General features: G+C 47.5%; 1 protein-coding gene across 15 annotated transcripts in view; it reads left to right on the top strand.

Annotated features, from left to right (window-relative positions):
* The window catches only part of VRK3 (VRK serine/threonine kinase 3), a 43,223-nt gene that overhangs the window by 1,775 nt on the left and 25,942 nt on the right, over positions 1–15,506 (top strand). For 4 of the 15 annotated variants that reach the window (XM_022585007.3, XM_022585009.3, XM_089902171.1 and 1 more), the window contains 3 exons: positions 4,956–5,092; positions 9,989–10,123; positions 11,490–11,684. In XM_022585007.3, the coding sequence (XP_022440715.2) occupies positions 4,957–5,092; positions 9,989–10,123; positions 11,490–11,684 (466 nt within the window). In that variant the 5' untranslated portion in view covers position 4,956. Of the gene's footprint in view, positions 1–2,361; positions 4,834–4,955; positions 5,093–9,986; positions 10,124–11,452; positions 11,685–15,506 lie in introns of those variants that run through there. The other 11 variants (XM_089902175.1, XM_089902176.1, XM_030761184.2 and 8 more) reach the window with 10 other exon arrangements.

Raw genomic sequence — 15,506 nt, forward strand, 5'->3', positions numbered from 1 at the left:
CGTGGCAGTGGTCCAGGCACTTACCCATTCCTAAAAGCTGTCTTTATCTGACGGCACTTGGCACCTGGGGAAATTCCACTGAGACCGCCTCAAATTTTCAAACTTTTATTTACATAAGTAACCTAGCAGTCTTGAGTGTATTAGTCAGACTAGGCTAGACCATGCTGCAGTAACAATTGACCCCCAAATCTCAGTAGATTAACCCAGACACCAGTTTCTCACTAATACAAGGTCTGGAGCAACTCTCCAGGGTAGCTGTCCTCTAGACAGTTTTGATCTTGTGGCTCCAACATCACACAAGGGTTTCTGGTTTGTCATGGCCTGAAGGGAGAAGTGATGGTGACTCTTCTAGCTTAAAAAAATGCTCACCAGTATTTATATCTTCGAAAAGCTAGGGATGTCCATTTAAATGTTATTACCAGGAAAGCAAATGATTAAGTCACATGACCAATCAGGATTACAACCTTCTTAGAGGCTAAAGAACACTTGGCGGCAGTTTTGAAATCATATGTCTTACACAACTTGTGTAAAATAACAGAAAGGCAGTTTTATGCCACAGCGTGGTTTGTGCTCTTCTGCAGGCCAAGGGGAAGAGGAACCCTTTTCTCCTCTGGTTGAGATTTCTTTCATGGGCTGTTTGGACGGCCTGTGTGTTTCAAGGGCAAGCACTGGAATTCCATGAGTTAGCACCAAGAGGAAATGGAGAGACCTGAGAGGCTCAGAACTTAGGATATGGAAAGAGAAAAGGGAGGAATAGAAACGTTAACAAATGCAAGATGATAAGTGGGATACAGGGCATGATAGGGTAATAACAACCACTAACTTAAAAGGCTTTCTGTGGGCCGGGCCCCTGTTCTTAGCAACTGATAGAAATGTATTGCATTTAGGCCACCAGCCACTCTGTCAGACAGGAATTGTTAAAAGCCCCGTTTTACCATTGGGCAGACTGAGGCACAGAGAGGTTAAGTAACATGCCCAGCAAGGAGCACATCTGGAATTCAAATCCAGGCAGCCTGGGACCAGAGCCTGTGATTTTAAGGACTCTACTGTTTGCATTCTCAACAGAAACCAGTCTTTACAGCGAATAAAGGAAAAGGTTTTAATTAGACTGAGCCAGACACAGAAAGATAAATATGGCATGATCTGACATATATGTGGAATCTAAAAAAAAATTGTCAAACTCATAGTAACAGTGAGTGGAACGGTGCTTACCAGAGGCTGTGGGGGAAAAGAGATATTGATCAAAGGGTATAAACTTCCCATTATAAGATGAATAAGTTCTGGAGACCTAATGTATAGCATGGCAGCTATAGTAAATAATAACTAATTGTATACTTGAAATTTGCTGAGAGTAGATCTCAAGTGTCCTTACCCCCCCCACACACACACACAAATTGGAGCTATAAGAGGTGATGGATATGTTAATTAGTTTGATTGTGGTGATCGTTTCATAATGTATACTGTTAACCAGACTTTCAGAAACGGAGACTGACTGAAATAAAGAGGGATTTATTTGGGGTTTGTTAGGACTGCAGCCCAGGAGACCCAGATTCAAGAAGTACTTGAGGGCATCCTAATAAAGAAATACATATACACGTATTACAATTAAAAAAAAAAAAAGAAGCAGCAACTTGAATTGTGTTCCACTGGACTACAAATGAAGGAAGCTTCTAAAGGCAAAAACTGCAAAGCCACAATTAGTTACATTAGTTGTTTATCAAGAATTATAATTAGATGATACAGCCACTATGGAGAACAGCATGGAGGTTCCTTAAAAAACTAAAAACAGGACTACCATGTGACCCAGCAATCCCACTACTGGGCACATACCCTGAGAAAACCATAATTCAAAAAGAGTCATGTACCACAGTGTTCATTGCAGCACTATTTACAATAGCCAGATATGGAAGCAACCTAAGTGTCCATCGACAGGTGAATGGATAAAGAAGATGTGGCACATATATGCAGTGGAATATTACTCAGCCATAAAAAGAAACAAAACTGAGTTATTTGTAGTGAGGTGGATGGACCTAGAGTCTGTCATACAGAGTGAAGTAAGTCAGAAAGAGAAAAGCAAATACCATATGCTAACACATATATATGGAATCTAAAAATAAAAAAAATGGTTCTGAAGGGGCAGGACAGGAATAAAGATGCAGACGTAGAGAATGAAATTGAGGACATGGGGAGTGGGAAGGGTAAGCCGGGATGAAGAGAGTGGCATGGACATATATACACTACCAAATGTAAAATAGATAGGTAGTGGGAAGCAGCCGCATAGCACAGGGATACCAGCTTTGTGATCACCTAGAGGAGTGGGATAGGGAGGGTGGGAGGGAGATGCAAGAGGGAGGAGATACGGGGATATATGTATATGTATAGCTGATTCACTTTGTTATGAAGCAGAAACTAACACACCATTGTAAAGCAATTATATTCCAATAAAGATGTTAAAAAAAAAAATGAAGCTGGCAAGAAGTAGGGTGTTTGTTAAGCAAGGATTGGTTGGGGTCAGAATGGTTGCATCTATACAAGGGGGAGCAGCCCTGAGACACAAGGTTCCAGGCGGCAGATGTTGTTTTAAAAATGGCTGGTGTCCTGGGGTTAGGTATAGTTCACAGAAAGTTCAAGTTCTCAGTGTCGCAGGAAAGTCCTGAGACCAGATCCTCAATGGCTGCCCAGTTCCATTTTTGTATGTCTAAACTATGATCACTCCATTATAATTTTAATTTGTCATATATACATATATGGCAAATTAGAATTATTTATATATATATACACACACATATATAAACAAGTTGTACACTTTAAATATAGACAGTTGTTATTTGTCAAAGATAAATAAATGAAAGTAAAAAGAAAAGAACTTTGTCTTGCAAGGCAAAATGAAGTCTCGAGCACAAGTTTATTTTGACTTCTATTTTGATATCCCAGCTTATAACTGGGACTGTACACTGAATCTTAGAATAAAAAACAAAATAATTTTGCTTTTTTCTTTTGCTATTTAAAATATATTCATTGGAAATGCCTATTGCACTGTCATCCCTGTTGAGTTTCTCTGCTTCATTTATGAACTAGTTTCATCCTGCTCTTACGGGCTAAGTTGTATCCCGCAAAAATTCATATTTTTAGGAAACTCTAACCCTGAGTATCTCAGAATGCATCTGTATTTGGAGATAGGGCCTTTAAAGAGGTAATTAAAGCGAGGTCTTTAGGGTGGGCCTGCTGTGGTCTGAACATTTGTGTCCCCCCGCAAAACTCATATGTTGAAATGAAATGCCCAATGTGACGGCATTAGGAGGTGGGGCCTTTGGGAGGTGGGTAGGTCGGAAGGGTGGAGCTCTCATGAATGGGATTAGTGCCCTTAAAAAGAGACCCAGAGAGTTCCCCAGCCCCTTCCTCCATGTGAGGACACAGGGTGAAGTTGTCAGTCTGTAGCCCAGAAGAGGGCCTTTACCATAACCCAGCCACGGTGGCACCTTGATCTTGGACATCCCGGTCTCCAGAACTGTGAGAAATAAACTTTTGTTGATTGTAAGCCACCCAGTAGTCTGTGATATTTTATTATAGCCACTCAAACAGACTACGATAGCCCCTAATCCAATAAGAAGAGGGGATTAGAACACAGAGGGACAACCGTGTGAGGACACAGTGAGAAGGCAGCCATCTGCAAGCCAAGGAGAGAGGCCTCAGAAGAAGCCAAACTTGCTGATACCTCGATCCCGGACTTCTAGCCTCCAAAATTGTGAGAAAATAAATTCCTGTTGTTTAAGCCACCTAGTCCATGGTATTGAGTTGTGGCTGCCCAAGCAAATGAATACACCTGCTGTATCCTCATTTGTTGTAGGCTCTATGTGTGATTTTGCCTTTGATTTTTTAAAGTATTAGGAAGTATTGCAGAAATACACAAGGCTTAGAGGATAATGTAGTGAACACCCGTTACCCCTCTAAGTTAGTCAGGATAGGGTAGGATGTGCTGTAGTAACAAGTAAACCCTGAAATCTTAGTGGCTTAATACAATGTAAGTTTATTTGCCCATCATGAGATTGCGACATGGACCAGGCAGCCCTGCTTCATCTTGTACCTATGCCATCTGGAGTATGGACCATCTGGGCCATCCCTGAAGAGGATGGGTGGACAGAGGAGGTACTTGGGCTCTTAACTGCCTCAGCTGGGAAGTAACTTCCATTCACACCCCATTGGCCAGAAGTAGCCAAAACTAGTGGCCCCAATCTCACTGCAGAGGATCCTGGGAAGTGAAGGGGAGGATGTGGATATCTGGTAAGCACTAATGGTCTCTACCTTCCCCATAACATGGTTCAAGAAATGAGCATCACAATTACAGCTGAAGACCCTCAATGCTTCCGTGATTGGAGCAGTTCTGCAGAACTTTTATTGACCTCAAGCCATTCTCATATCTTTTGTGAGTGCTGCAGTTTCACTCTGCATTTGTTCTTCTTTGTACCTGCCCTGGGCCATTAGGGAGAGACAGGTGGCTAGAGGCTGGACACGGAGCGAGAACTCACTTTTTTTCCCCCCCTTGGCCGCGGCACGTGGGATCTTAGTTCCCTGACCAGGGATCAGACCCGTGCCCCCTGCAGTGGAAGTGCAGAGTCTTAACCTCTGGACCACCAGGAAGTCCCTGAGAACTCATTTTACGAGTGGCCACTTTCTGGGAATTCCCTGGCGGTCCAGTGGTTAAGATGCTGTACTTCCACTGCAGGGGGGCACAGGTTCGATCCCTGGCCAGGGAACTAAGATCGCACATGCCGTGCAGTGCAGCCAAAAAAGAAAAAAAAAGGAGTGGCCACTTTGTGAGAGAGGGTATTCCAGGTATGATAACTTTTCTTCTTTCTGTAATCTCATCATCATGGGGAACTCAGGTGACTGCTCATCGGCAGTGGATTAAGTTTTCTTCCAGCTTCCTGTCCCCCGACCCCGCTTCTGTTTTCTAGCATGATCTCCTGTCCAGGCTGTGGCAAAGGTGTTGAAGCAACTTTCAAATTCTGCCCCTACTGCGGAAAACCTCTGCCTACAGAGGAGCACGAGGGGTCCCAGACCTTTGTCAAGCCGTCTGTGTCATCCTCCCAAGGTAAGAACCGGGGCTTTATGCTTCTCCCTTTAGGAGGGGTGATGTGTGTGCGTGCGTGTGTGCGTTTGGGAAGGAAGGACAGACACCTTTGCAGTCTGCCTGACCCTGCATGGATACCGGAGAAGCCCAGAGCTCAGGCTCTCCCCATACAGAGTTTCTTGGCATTTTATCGGGCTCGTGGCTCTGAAGTTGACAGCTCATGCATTTCTGTCTCCAGCTTGGACTCTTCCCCTGAAATCTACATTCATATATATCAGACTCCCTGCTTGACATCTATTGGATGTCCCATAAGTGTCTCCGCATGCCCAGAACTAAGCTCCTGATATGACTGCCACGCCCCACCTGCCCCTTCCATAGACTATCCCATCGAGGTAACAGCAGTTCAGCTTATTCAGTTTCTCAGACCATGGAGTCATCCTCGAGTCCTCTTTCTCTCCCACCCCATGACTGCAGCCCTCCAGCAGATCTCATCAGCTCTCCCTTTAAAAGTCAATGCCGAGGACTTCCCTGATGGCACAGTGGTTAAGAATCCACCTGCCAATGCAGGGGACACAGGTTCGATCCCTGGTCCGGGAAGATCCCACGTGCCACGGAGCAACTAAGCCCGTGTGCCGCAACTACTGAGCCTGCGCTCTAGAGCCCACAAGCCACACCTACTGAGACCATGTGCCACAACTACTGAAGGCTTTGTGCCTTAGAGCCCCGTGCTCTGCAACAAGAGAAGCCAGTGCAGTGAGAAGCCCGTGCATCACAATGAAGAGTAGCCCCCACTCGCCTCAACTAGAGAAAGCCTGTGAGCAGCAACGAAGACCCAATGCAGCCAAAAATAAATAAATAAATTTATTTTTTAAAAAACTCAATGCTGAATTGGACCACTTCCTGCCACCACCCTGATCCATCTCACCCTCACCTCACCAATATTGTAGAAGCTTTCTTCCCCTGGTCTCCCTGCTTCTTCTCTGTTCCCTGCAGCTCTCTTCAAGTGGCAGCCTGATGGACCCTGTTAAAACGAAGTCAGACCCTGTCATTCCCCTGCTCACTACCTTCCCAGGTTAAGCCTGACATGATCAGGTCCCTGTTGTCTCTCAGAGCTCATCTCCTAACCCTGGACCTCTAAGCTGTTGCACTTGCTGTTCTCTCTCTCTGGGTGGTTCTTCCCTCATCTGGTGCATGACCCCCTCTCTCACTTTATTCAGGTCTTTATGCAATTGTTGCCTGCTCAGAGAGGCCTTCCCTGACACCTCTAATTAAATTGCATCCTCCTACATGTGACAGCCCCTGTCCCCTGCCCCTGCTTTATCTTGCCTTTCAGTACTTGTAAGTATCAACTGTATTAAATATATTATTTTACTCATTTATATTGCTCCTCATCTTTAAGCTCTGTAAGGATAGAAGTTTCTCGTGGTTTGTAAGCTCTGTTGTTTGCACAGCATCCAGGACTGTGCCTGATACAGAGTTGGGTGCTGAGAAATCTTACTGATTGGTTGACTGAATGAATGAAATATCAGCAGTAGGTCCCGGCCAATGGAAAGCCCAAGCACAGATCCTACATTGGTAAATCGAAGTGGATTTGCTTATCTGAAGGCCACAGAAGGAAGTTGGCATACGTGGCAGAAAGTTCAGCAACGTTCGTTTTATCATTTAGGAGTGTGTTTGGCTGCAAGTAACAGAAAACACTACTTCAAGAGTTTAAACAAATGAGGTTTGTTTTTCTTTCTAACAAAAAGTCTGGAGGGGACAGTCCAGTGTACAGATGGTGTCCCCATGATGCCGTAAGGGACCCAGGCTCCGCCTGTCTTTCTCCTCATCCTTAGTGTATGGTTTTGGTTCCCATTCTCATTTTATATTGGAGTATAGTTGATTTACAATGTTGTGTTAGTTTCAGGTGTACAGCAAAGTAATTCAGTTATACATATAGATATCCATTCTTTTTCAGATTCTTTTCCCATATAGGTTATTACAGAATATTGAGTAGCGTTCCCTGTGCTGTACAGTAGGTCCTTGTTGATTATCTATTTATATATAGTGATGTGTATGTTAATCCCAAACTCCTAATTTATCCTTCCCCGACACATTTCCCCTTTGGTAACCGTAAGTTTGTTTTTGAAGACTGTGAATCTGTTTCTGTTTTGTAAATAAGTTCATTTGTATCATGTTTTTATATAAATTTATTTATTTATTTTTGGCTGTGTTGGGTCTTCGTTGCTGCACACGGGCTTTCTCTAGTTGCGGCAAGTGGGGGCTACTCTTCCTGTGGTGTGCGGGCTTCTCATTGGCTTGTCTTGTGGAGCTCGGGCTCTAGGCGTGCAGGCTTCGGTAGTTGTGGCACACGGCTCAGTAGTTGTGGCTCGCGGGCTCTAGAGCGCAGGCTCAGTAGTTGTGGCACACGGGCTTAGTTGCTCCACGGCATGTGGGATCTTCCCGGACCAGGGCTCGAACCCATGTCCCCTGCATTGGCAGGTGGATTCTTAACCACTGCACCACCAGGGAAGTCCTGTATCATTTTTTTTTAGATTCCACATGTGTGATACTATATGATATTTGTTTTTCTCTGTCTGACTTACTTCATTTAGTATGATAATCTCTAGGTCCATCCATCAGAGCCTGAGTCCTTAACCCCAGCCTTCCCTAATGCCAGCCTTGGGCCTCACTCATTGTTCATTCACCCAGTCATCAGGCAACAAACATACTTGGACTGCCTATTGTGTACTTAGGTGCTGTGTTTTTGTGCCCAGGGATGTAGTAACAGGTGAGATGGACCTGGTTTCTGCTCTCTCAGAGATTTTGGTGGCTGGTAAGGCAAACAGACATTGAATAAACAATTATTAGTTGAGTGCATGATAACAGAAGGGCAATGGATGGACCACAGAACACACATAAAGGAGATGTGTTTCTGGGAGGGTCAGGGAAGGCCTCCCTAGGTGGGTAATGTTTGAGCCGAGATCTAGAGATGATAAGAGTTAGCCAAGTGAAGACTGGGGGCAAGGTGAGGGGGTCGGAACAGGAATTCAGGCATCGAGGCATGGTATGGGGAAGAGCCATACATGTTGGAGAAGTAAAGAAGGACAGCTGTACTGGGGGCAGACACGTGGGGCCTTGTAGACCATGGGTAAGGAGTTTAGTAATCACTGATGTGGTGAGGAGCCATGGAAGAATTTCCGCCAAATGGGAAACACAGTATGATTTGCATTTTGAAGAGACCTCTCTGAATGCTACGTGTGGAAAGTAGATTGGAGGCATGGAAACCAGTTAGGAGGCCATTCCAGGAGTCCAGAGACCAAGTATGCCGGCTGAGGTAGTGTCAACTGAAAGAAGACTTCTGGTTTTAGTAATACGGCAGACTAGATGATAAGGAAAAGTCCCTTATGGCTCAGCACATCACAAAATGCTGGATAAAATATAAAGAATATCTTTATATTCATAGGGCTGAATGGTAGGAAAGTAAGGTAATTACAGGGAAGTGAGCAATAAGATAACACAGGGACTTCCCTGGTGGTCTAGTGGTTAACAATCCGTCTTGCAATGCAGGGGACGCTGGTTCGATCCCTGGTCAGGGAACTAAGATCCCACATGCCACGGGGCAACTAAGCCCACGCACCCCAACGATAGAGCCCATGTGCTCTGGAGCCCTCACGCACGACTAGAGAGCCCGCTTGCTCTGGAGCCCCTGCGTCACAACTAGAGAGAAGCCCGCGCGCTGCAACAAAAGATCCTGCTTGCCACAACTAAGACCGAATGCAGGCAATAAATAAATAGATAAATAGGGAGGGAGGGAGGGAGAGAGAGAGAGAGACAGAGACAGAGAAAGGAAAGAAAGAAGGAAGGAAAGAAAGAAAGAAAAGGAAGAAAGGAAGGAAGAAAGAAAAGAAAGAAAAACACAGACCCACAGGGCTGAGCAAATGCTATAGGGGGTACTGGTCCTGGGCTGTGTGCTGGTCATTATGGAGTACAGGAGACAAAGCATAGGGCCTGAGCAGCACAGGGGTGAGATTGGAAACCTCCTCTAAAATCTGGGACTTTTCAGTGGTAGAAAAAATTGCTCCACAGAGAAAATATGTGGAGACATTTGTCTGTCTCAGCCTTGATTGTGAGTGAAAAATGTCCTCTCTGAGAACTCCTAACCAAGAACTCACATCCTTAACCAGTTTGGGGCCAGAATTCATACTGATCTGTGTGGCCCCCAAAAAATACAAGCAGAAAAGTTAGTATAAAGTGATGAGTGGTGGGTGCCCTCCGCCCCAGCAGAGGCAAATCTTTTCTTGTGGAACATCTTTTAAAGACAGACCTTAGACTTCCAACAGGCACATCAGCTCCCAACCAATTAACAAAGATACCAGGAAACAAGCCACTGCCAGGAGAAACACAAACTATAGAATCAGACCTGCAATGACCAGAGACCTTGGAATTAACAGACGAGAATATGTACAAAGCACATTTATTATGTTTACAGAAATAAAAGAAGTAATTGAAGGTACAGTGAAGGAACGAAAGCTAGTTAGGGTTGATTAGGCCGATTTTAAAAGAACCAAATAAAATCTCTGATGATAAAAATAAATATCATCGTGGCAATCAGAAACTCATTGGATGGTTTAAACTCCAGACTAGACACTCTCTGAAGGAGAACAGTGAACTGGAAGACAGATCTGAAGAAGTTACCTAAAGGAGACCACACTGTGATAAAGTGCTTGAGGATATAAAAGAGAGGCTAAGCCTCTCTTAGGAAAGAATAACTAAAACAAAGGAAAGTTTGTTCAGATTATTCAGGTGGTAGTAGTAAAACTTGGCTGTGAGGGTCAACGGGAAGAGAGTGGTGAATATGACCTCAGGTTTCTGGTTTAATGGTTCCTGGAAAGGACTTCTGTAACTCCAGTCTGCGTTCGGTCTTCCTTTCTCTAGGCTCAAGGAAAAGGAGGAACACCAGTTCCGAAATATCTCCCAAGAAAGTGAAATGGCCCAGCTGCGCTTCCTCTCCCCCATCATCCCTTCTCTCAGAAGGTGACAGTTCTGAATCTGAAGATACCTTCAGTACCTGTGAGAAACCCAAAGATGAGAGTTATGCTCAATATGGGGAAAAGGAGGGTCATCTGACAATGTTTGAGGCATCATGCCTCTGCTCAGGCATCACATACTCCTGCTTGGACCCTCCTCCCAGGATCCTCCCCCACCTTCCAGCCCACAGGCTCCCCCTCCAGTCCATCCCTACATGGCCAGAGGTGACCCCACCCCTCCCTGCTCACAGCCCCCTACCGTCCCCATCGCCCCACTGTCTGGGCTCTTCAGCCTGACCTCTGAGACCATGGTCTGGTTCCTCCTTTAGCTCTCACCACAACCCTGTACACAGAAAACTCACTTTTGGAAATACTTTTTAGGGTTTTCAGCTTCTGGTCTTGGCTAAGTCTGTTCCTTCAGCCCTAGGGCCTCTCCTCTTTCCAGCACTCAGGGTCAGATCTCTAGGAAGCCTTTCCTGAATGCCATAGGCTGGATCAAGTCCACCTCATCTCCCTCCAGAGCCTCTCTTTGTCCTCTTTGGGCTCCCACAGTGCCAGTGATGTCCTCATTTGAGGTCATGTCTCCTCCAGGCTCCATGTCCCTTTCTGCCTTGCTTGCTGGACTGAGAGTCCCTCGTGGACAGGGACTAGGTGGACTCATTTGTGTATGCCCTGTGCCAGCCAGTGAGCAGGGAAGGGTGAGGACCATATGCCCATCTCCTTCTTACCGGGTCTTCGGATCTCAAGTCACAGCCCTTCGGTGTCTCCTCTTTCTCCCTTGTTATTCTCTGGGCCCCACGGCCTCATCCCATCTGTGCCTTGGGTGGATGGCGGCTGGGAGGAGTGAAGCAGGGAATATCTTTTCCCGTGTCCCTATCTCACCACACCGCCCGCATTGTCTTGCCAGTCTAGGAGCCCCTCAAAGGCAGGGCCTCAGTCTAACAAATGTCTGGTCCCTCTTCATGCTCAGCACAAAACCAGGTCCTGTTTTAGGATGTTTTGGGTTGAATGTCTGGAATGGTTTTTCTTTTCCTCCCTGGCAAACTTCTACTCGTCCAATAGGACCCAACTCAAATGTCCCCTCCTCCATGAAGCCTCCCCTGACTTTTGCAGGCACAGTCAGTCTCTTTCTCATATTCCTCTGTACCGCCCTGTCTCAGACTCAGTTCTGACCAGCTGTGTCCAGGTCAGTCTCCCCCACCAAATTAGAGGCTCCCGAGGGAAGGGTCCAGATCCAACTCACGTCCAGGTCCCCGGCTTCAGCACACAGGATCCGTGAAAGGTCCGAGGAAGCTTTTGTTGAATGGACAAATGAATAAATGAACAGTATTATAAGCGCCGTCTGATTACCCACCCAACTCTTCTCTCCCAGATGCTGTCTTTTCTTTATTCTCACCATCCTCCTGCAGGGTGCTGGAGCAGATCCCCAACCTCCCAGAGCAGCCCTCAGACGACCAGGCAGAGCCCTCAGGCACTGAAGCGGAGCCGGGTGACCACCTCGCTCAAGGCTTTGCCAGAGAGGACGGTGCTGATAGACAAGAGTGGGCGGCACTGGAAGCTGAGATGCCTCCAGAGCAGGGATGGCCAGGGCATTCTCTATGAAGGTACACTCTGTCCACAGGTGGGCAGGGGCTGGGCTGGGCTGGGTCGGGCCATCTTGGAGCCAAGGCAAAGGGGAGGGAACCACTTTCTGAGAATGGAGATGGAGCCGTATCCCAGCTGCAGACCTGCCTCAAGGCAGCTTTCTCTTAGAGCTGGGACTGCAAACCTATGCACCTACAGCGGCTGGGAAGGTAGAGTAAATGAGTGCAGGAGGCTGGGAGTCAGGCGATTGGGAGTGGTGGGGACTGTGGCCAACCAAAGCGCATGTGCCCTGGATAAAGAGGACACTCTTCTCCACCGCCACCTACTGTTGTCACGTGGGAGTGCAGGCCCCGTGTGGCCAGAAGATAAGGACAGTGATCACTGTCTGTCTGTCCTGCAGAGATAGGATGGACCCTCCCTCCAAATTTGGTTTGAATGTTGAGACCGATGAGGATATGAAAGGTTTACTGCTTGCGTAATTGAGATCTCTGGTGGGGGGAGAAGCTCTGTGAGAACAAGGAAGAGCACCTAGCCCCGGTTTTTACTGTGGTTAAGGGGCAGGGCTGGGGTGAGGGTTCTGCCCGGGGCAGGGCCTCATGTGGTTTGAATCTCTGCCATCACCAAAAGAGGGAGCTCCAGGCTTTCTTATCAGTGGGATGGGAAGAAGCAGGGCTGGGCTTTAAAGTTAAACAAAACAACAGTTAAACAAAAAATGCAGCAAGACAACTTGTTACAATGAAGGAAAAAATAACTGCACTGGAAATGTTAGTATTAATCAACCTAGCATTAACTGAATGCTTACTCCAGGCCAGGCCTTGTTCTAAGCACGTTATGTGGTTTTATGAGGTTTTTTGCATTTTTTAAAATTGAGATAAAATTCATATAACATAAGATTCACCATTTTAAAGTCTACAGTTCAGTGGGTTTTAGTAGATTCACGATGGTGCGCATCCGTCACCACCATCTAGTTCCAGAGTATTTCTGTCACCCCAAAAGGAAACCCTGTACCTTTGCCAGTTACTCTCCTCCTCCTCCCACCCCCCCCCCCCAGCCCCTGGCAACCACTGATCTACTTTATGTCTCTGGATTTGCCTATTCTGGACATTTCAGGTAAATGGAGCGATACTCTCTGTGGCCTTTTTTGTCTGGCTTCTTCCCCTCAGCACGATGCTTTCAAGGTCCAACCATGTTGTCGCCTTTGTCAGAACTTCCTTCTGTTTTATGGCCGAATAAGATTGCAGGGTGTGTATATATCACATCTGGTTGATTCATTTATCAGTTGGTGGATGTTTGGACTGTGTCCACTTCGGGCCATGATGAATAATGCTGCTGTGATCGTGCGTGTACAGGTTTTCACGTGGACATATGTTTGCTTTATACTTCTTAACCCGTTTAATTCTCGTGACAGCCTCATGACGTCAGCAAGGTCATTATCCCCATTTTCTAGATAAGGAAAATGAAGCCCAGGGGTGTTAACGACTAGACAGAGATCTGGCTCCAGAGAGCTTCCAAGCTTGCAGGAAAAGCCAGAGATGGGATTTTGAGAGGAAATCTCTGATTTGGAAGCACCGGCCAGCCAGACACGGGTGCCGGCAATTTCGAGCCTCAGGTTGGCCATCCTGCCTTAGAGCCTGGGCAGGAGGGCAGGGCAGCCACATTTGAGACAGACCCAGGTGGGGACTTCCCTGGTGGTCCAGTGGCTTCCACTGCAGAGGACCTGGGTTCGATCCCTGGTCAGGGAGGTAAGATCCCACGTGCCGTGCGGTAAGGCCAAAAAAAAGAAAAAACAGACCCAGGTGGAGTCGTGACTGGGCTCTAGCACACTGAGTGAGCCTGGGCGAGCAGCTCTGCCTTGATGTCCCAGTTGGGAAAGTGAGAGGTGGTGTCCTGCCCACCTCCTGGGGCTTTGGTCCCAAATGGTGAGAAGGGACAGAGGCAATGAGCTTGGAAAACGGTAAAGGGATCTTCTCAGGCGGAGGTAGGTAGCATTAGTCATGGAGGGACAGAGGGCGAGGGAGGGAGAGAGGAGAGCATAAAGGGACACTAGGGAGCGCTCACTCCATGCCAGGCGCTGTTCTAGGGCCCATTTAATGCTCCCAGCCACGCTAGGAGGGAGGCACTCATGTTACTTCTTCTTATAGCTGGAACACAGAGAGGGGAAGCCACTCGCCCAAGGTCACACAGCCTCAAAGTGACAGAGCTGGGATTTGAACCTAGGTGTAATTCGTAACCATTACACCACAAGAGAGGGAGGGAGGGAGGGAGGAGGAGGGAATCGGGGTGAGAAGGAATGAGAGGAAGAGAAAGGATAGAGGGGCAGAACCAACAACAAGAAAGGCTGGGGAGAGAGAAGGATGGGGAGAGGCCCAGAGGACCGAGAAGGAAGAGGGAGAAGAAAGACAAACAAGGCAGGAGGCATCTGAAGGAAAAAAAAAACCAGCTGTGTCCTCACATCAGAAACCCACAGTGGAAGGTTAGGAAGGAAATGCTCTGGGCCGTGTGTCTTCACCTTTTGTGTCTCGGGTTGTTTGACCAGACCCCTTCCCAGCCCAGTGCGAGGCCCGGGTGCTGGCTCCGGCACAGTGGGGAGGGGGCTGCGTGTGGATGTGCCTCAGGGCGTCGTTACCCCAGGACAGGTTGCCTTTGGCTTCTGCCAGTTTGCACCAGTCGGGAAGATGTAGTTGAAAACAGTGAGAGTACAACAACAGCAGCAACCAGAACGGTGATTTTTATTATAGCAGCTGACGCTTCCAGCCCGCTCTGGGCGCCCACCCCCCGCTAAGTTCTCTATGTCTGTTAGCTCACCTGATTCCCATAGCAGCTGACGCTTCCAGCCCGCTCTGCGCCCCCCACCCCCACTAAGTTCTCTCTGTCTGTTAGCTCACCTGATTCCCATAGCAGCTGACACTTCCAGCCCACCCTGGGCGCCCCACCCCCCGCTAAGTTCTCTATGTCTGTTAGCTCACCTGCTTCCCATAACAGCCCTGTGAGCTGGCACGCGCTCTTACTTTGTGAAACACTGAGTTATAACGTCATCCTCCCTGGTCTCTCTGGCCCAGTTTGGGAGACCTGTCACCGAGGCAACCATGTAAATCCCTGCAGCTGCGGTATGCGTGGAGAATTGTTTCTGAGAAGCAACTGGGATTCAAGTCCTGGCCTGCCCCCCTGTGGATGGAGGTTCGGGGCTTGTATTCATTTCCTGTGGCCACCATCACAAATCACCACAGACTTAGTGGCTGAAGACAGCACACATTTATTCTCTTCTAGTTGTGGAAGTCACAAGACTGAAATCAGTCTCACGGAGCTAAAGTTAAGATATGGGCGAAGGGACTTCCCTGGTGGTCCAGCGGTTAAGACTCCGCACTTCCACCGCAGGGGGCACGGGTTCGATCCCTGGTCAGGGAACTAAGAACCTGCATGCCGCGTGGCACGGCCAAAAAAATAAAATTAAAAAAAAAAAAAGATATGGGTAGGGCTAGTCCTTCCAAGAGGCTCCAGAGGCAAATCCGTTTCCTTGCCTGTTAAGCTCCCAGAGGCCACCTGCATCCCTCGGCTTGTGGCCCCTTCCTCCATCCTCAAAGCACATCACCCCAGGCTCTGCTTCTACCATCACATCGCCTTCTCCTCTTCCGTGGTCAAATCTCCCTCTGCCTCCCTCTTTATAAGGACCCTTGTAGGATTACATTAGGGCCCCCTGGATCATCCAGGACAGTCCCCACAGCACAGGACCCTTAATTTAATCACACCTACAAAGACTCGCCATTGGTTCTCTCTACCTGCAGCCTCTTAACACGACGTATTTCTCCCAGTGGCTGCCCTGAGCCTCCCCCTGGTCCTCGGTT

The sequence above is a fragment of the Delphinapterus leucas genome, chromosome 20, assembly GCF_059928025.1.
Source record: "Delphinapterus leucas isolate spDelLeu-1000000601 "Yukka" chromosome 20, BTC_Dleu_Yukka2, whole genome shotgun sequence".
NCBI classification, from domain to species: domain Eukaryota; kingdom Metazoa; phylum Chordata; class Mammalia; order Artiodactyla; family Monodontidae; genus Delphinapterus; species Delphinapterus leucas.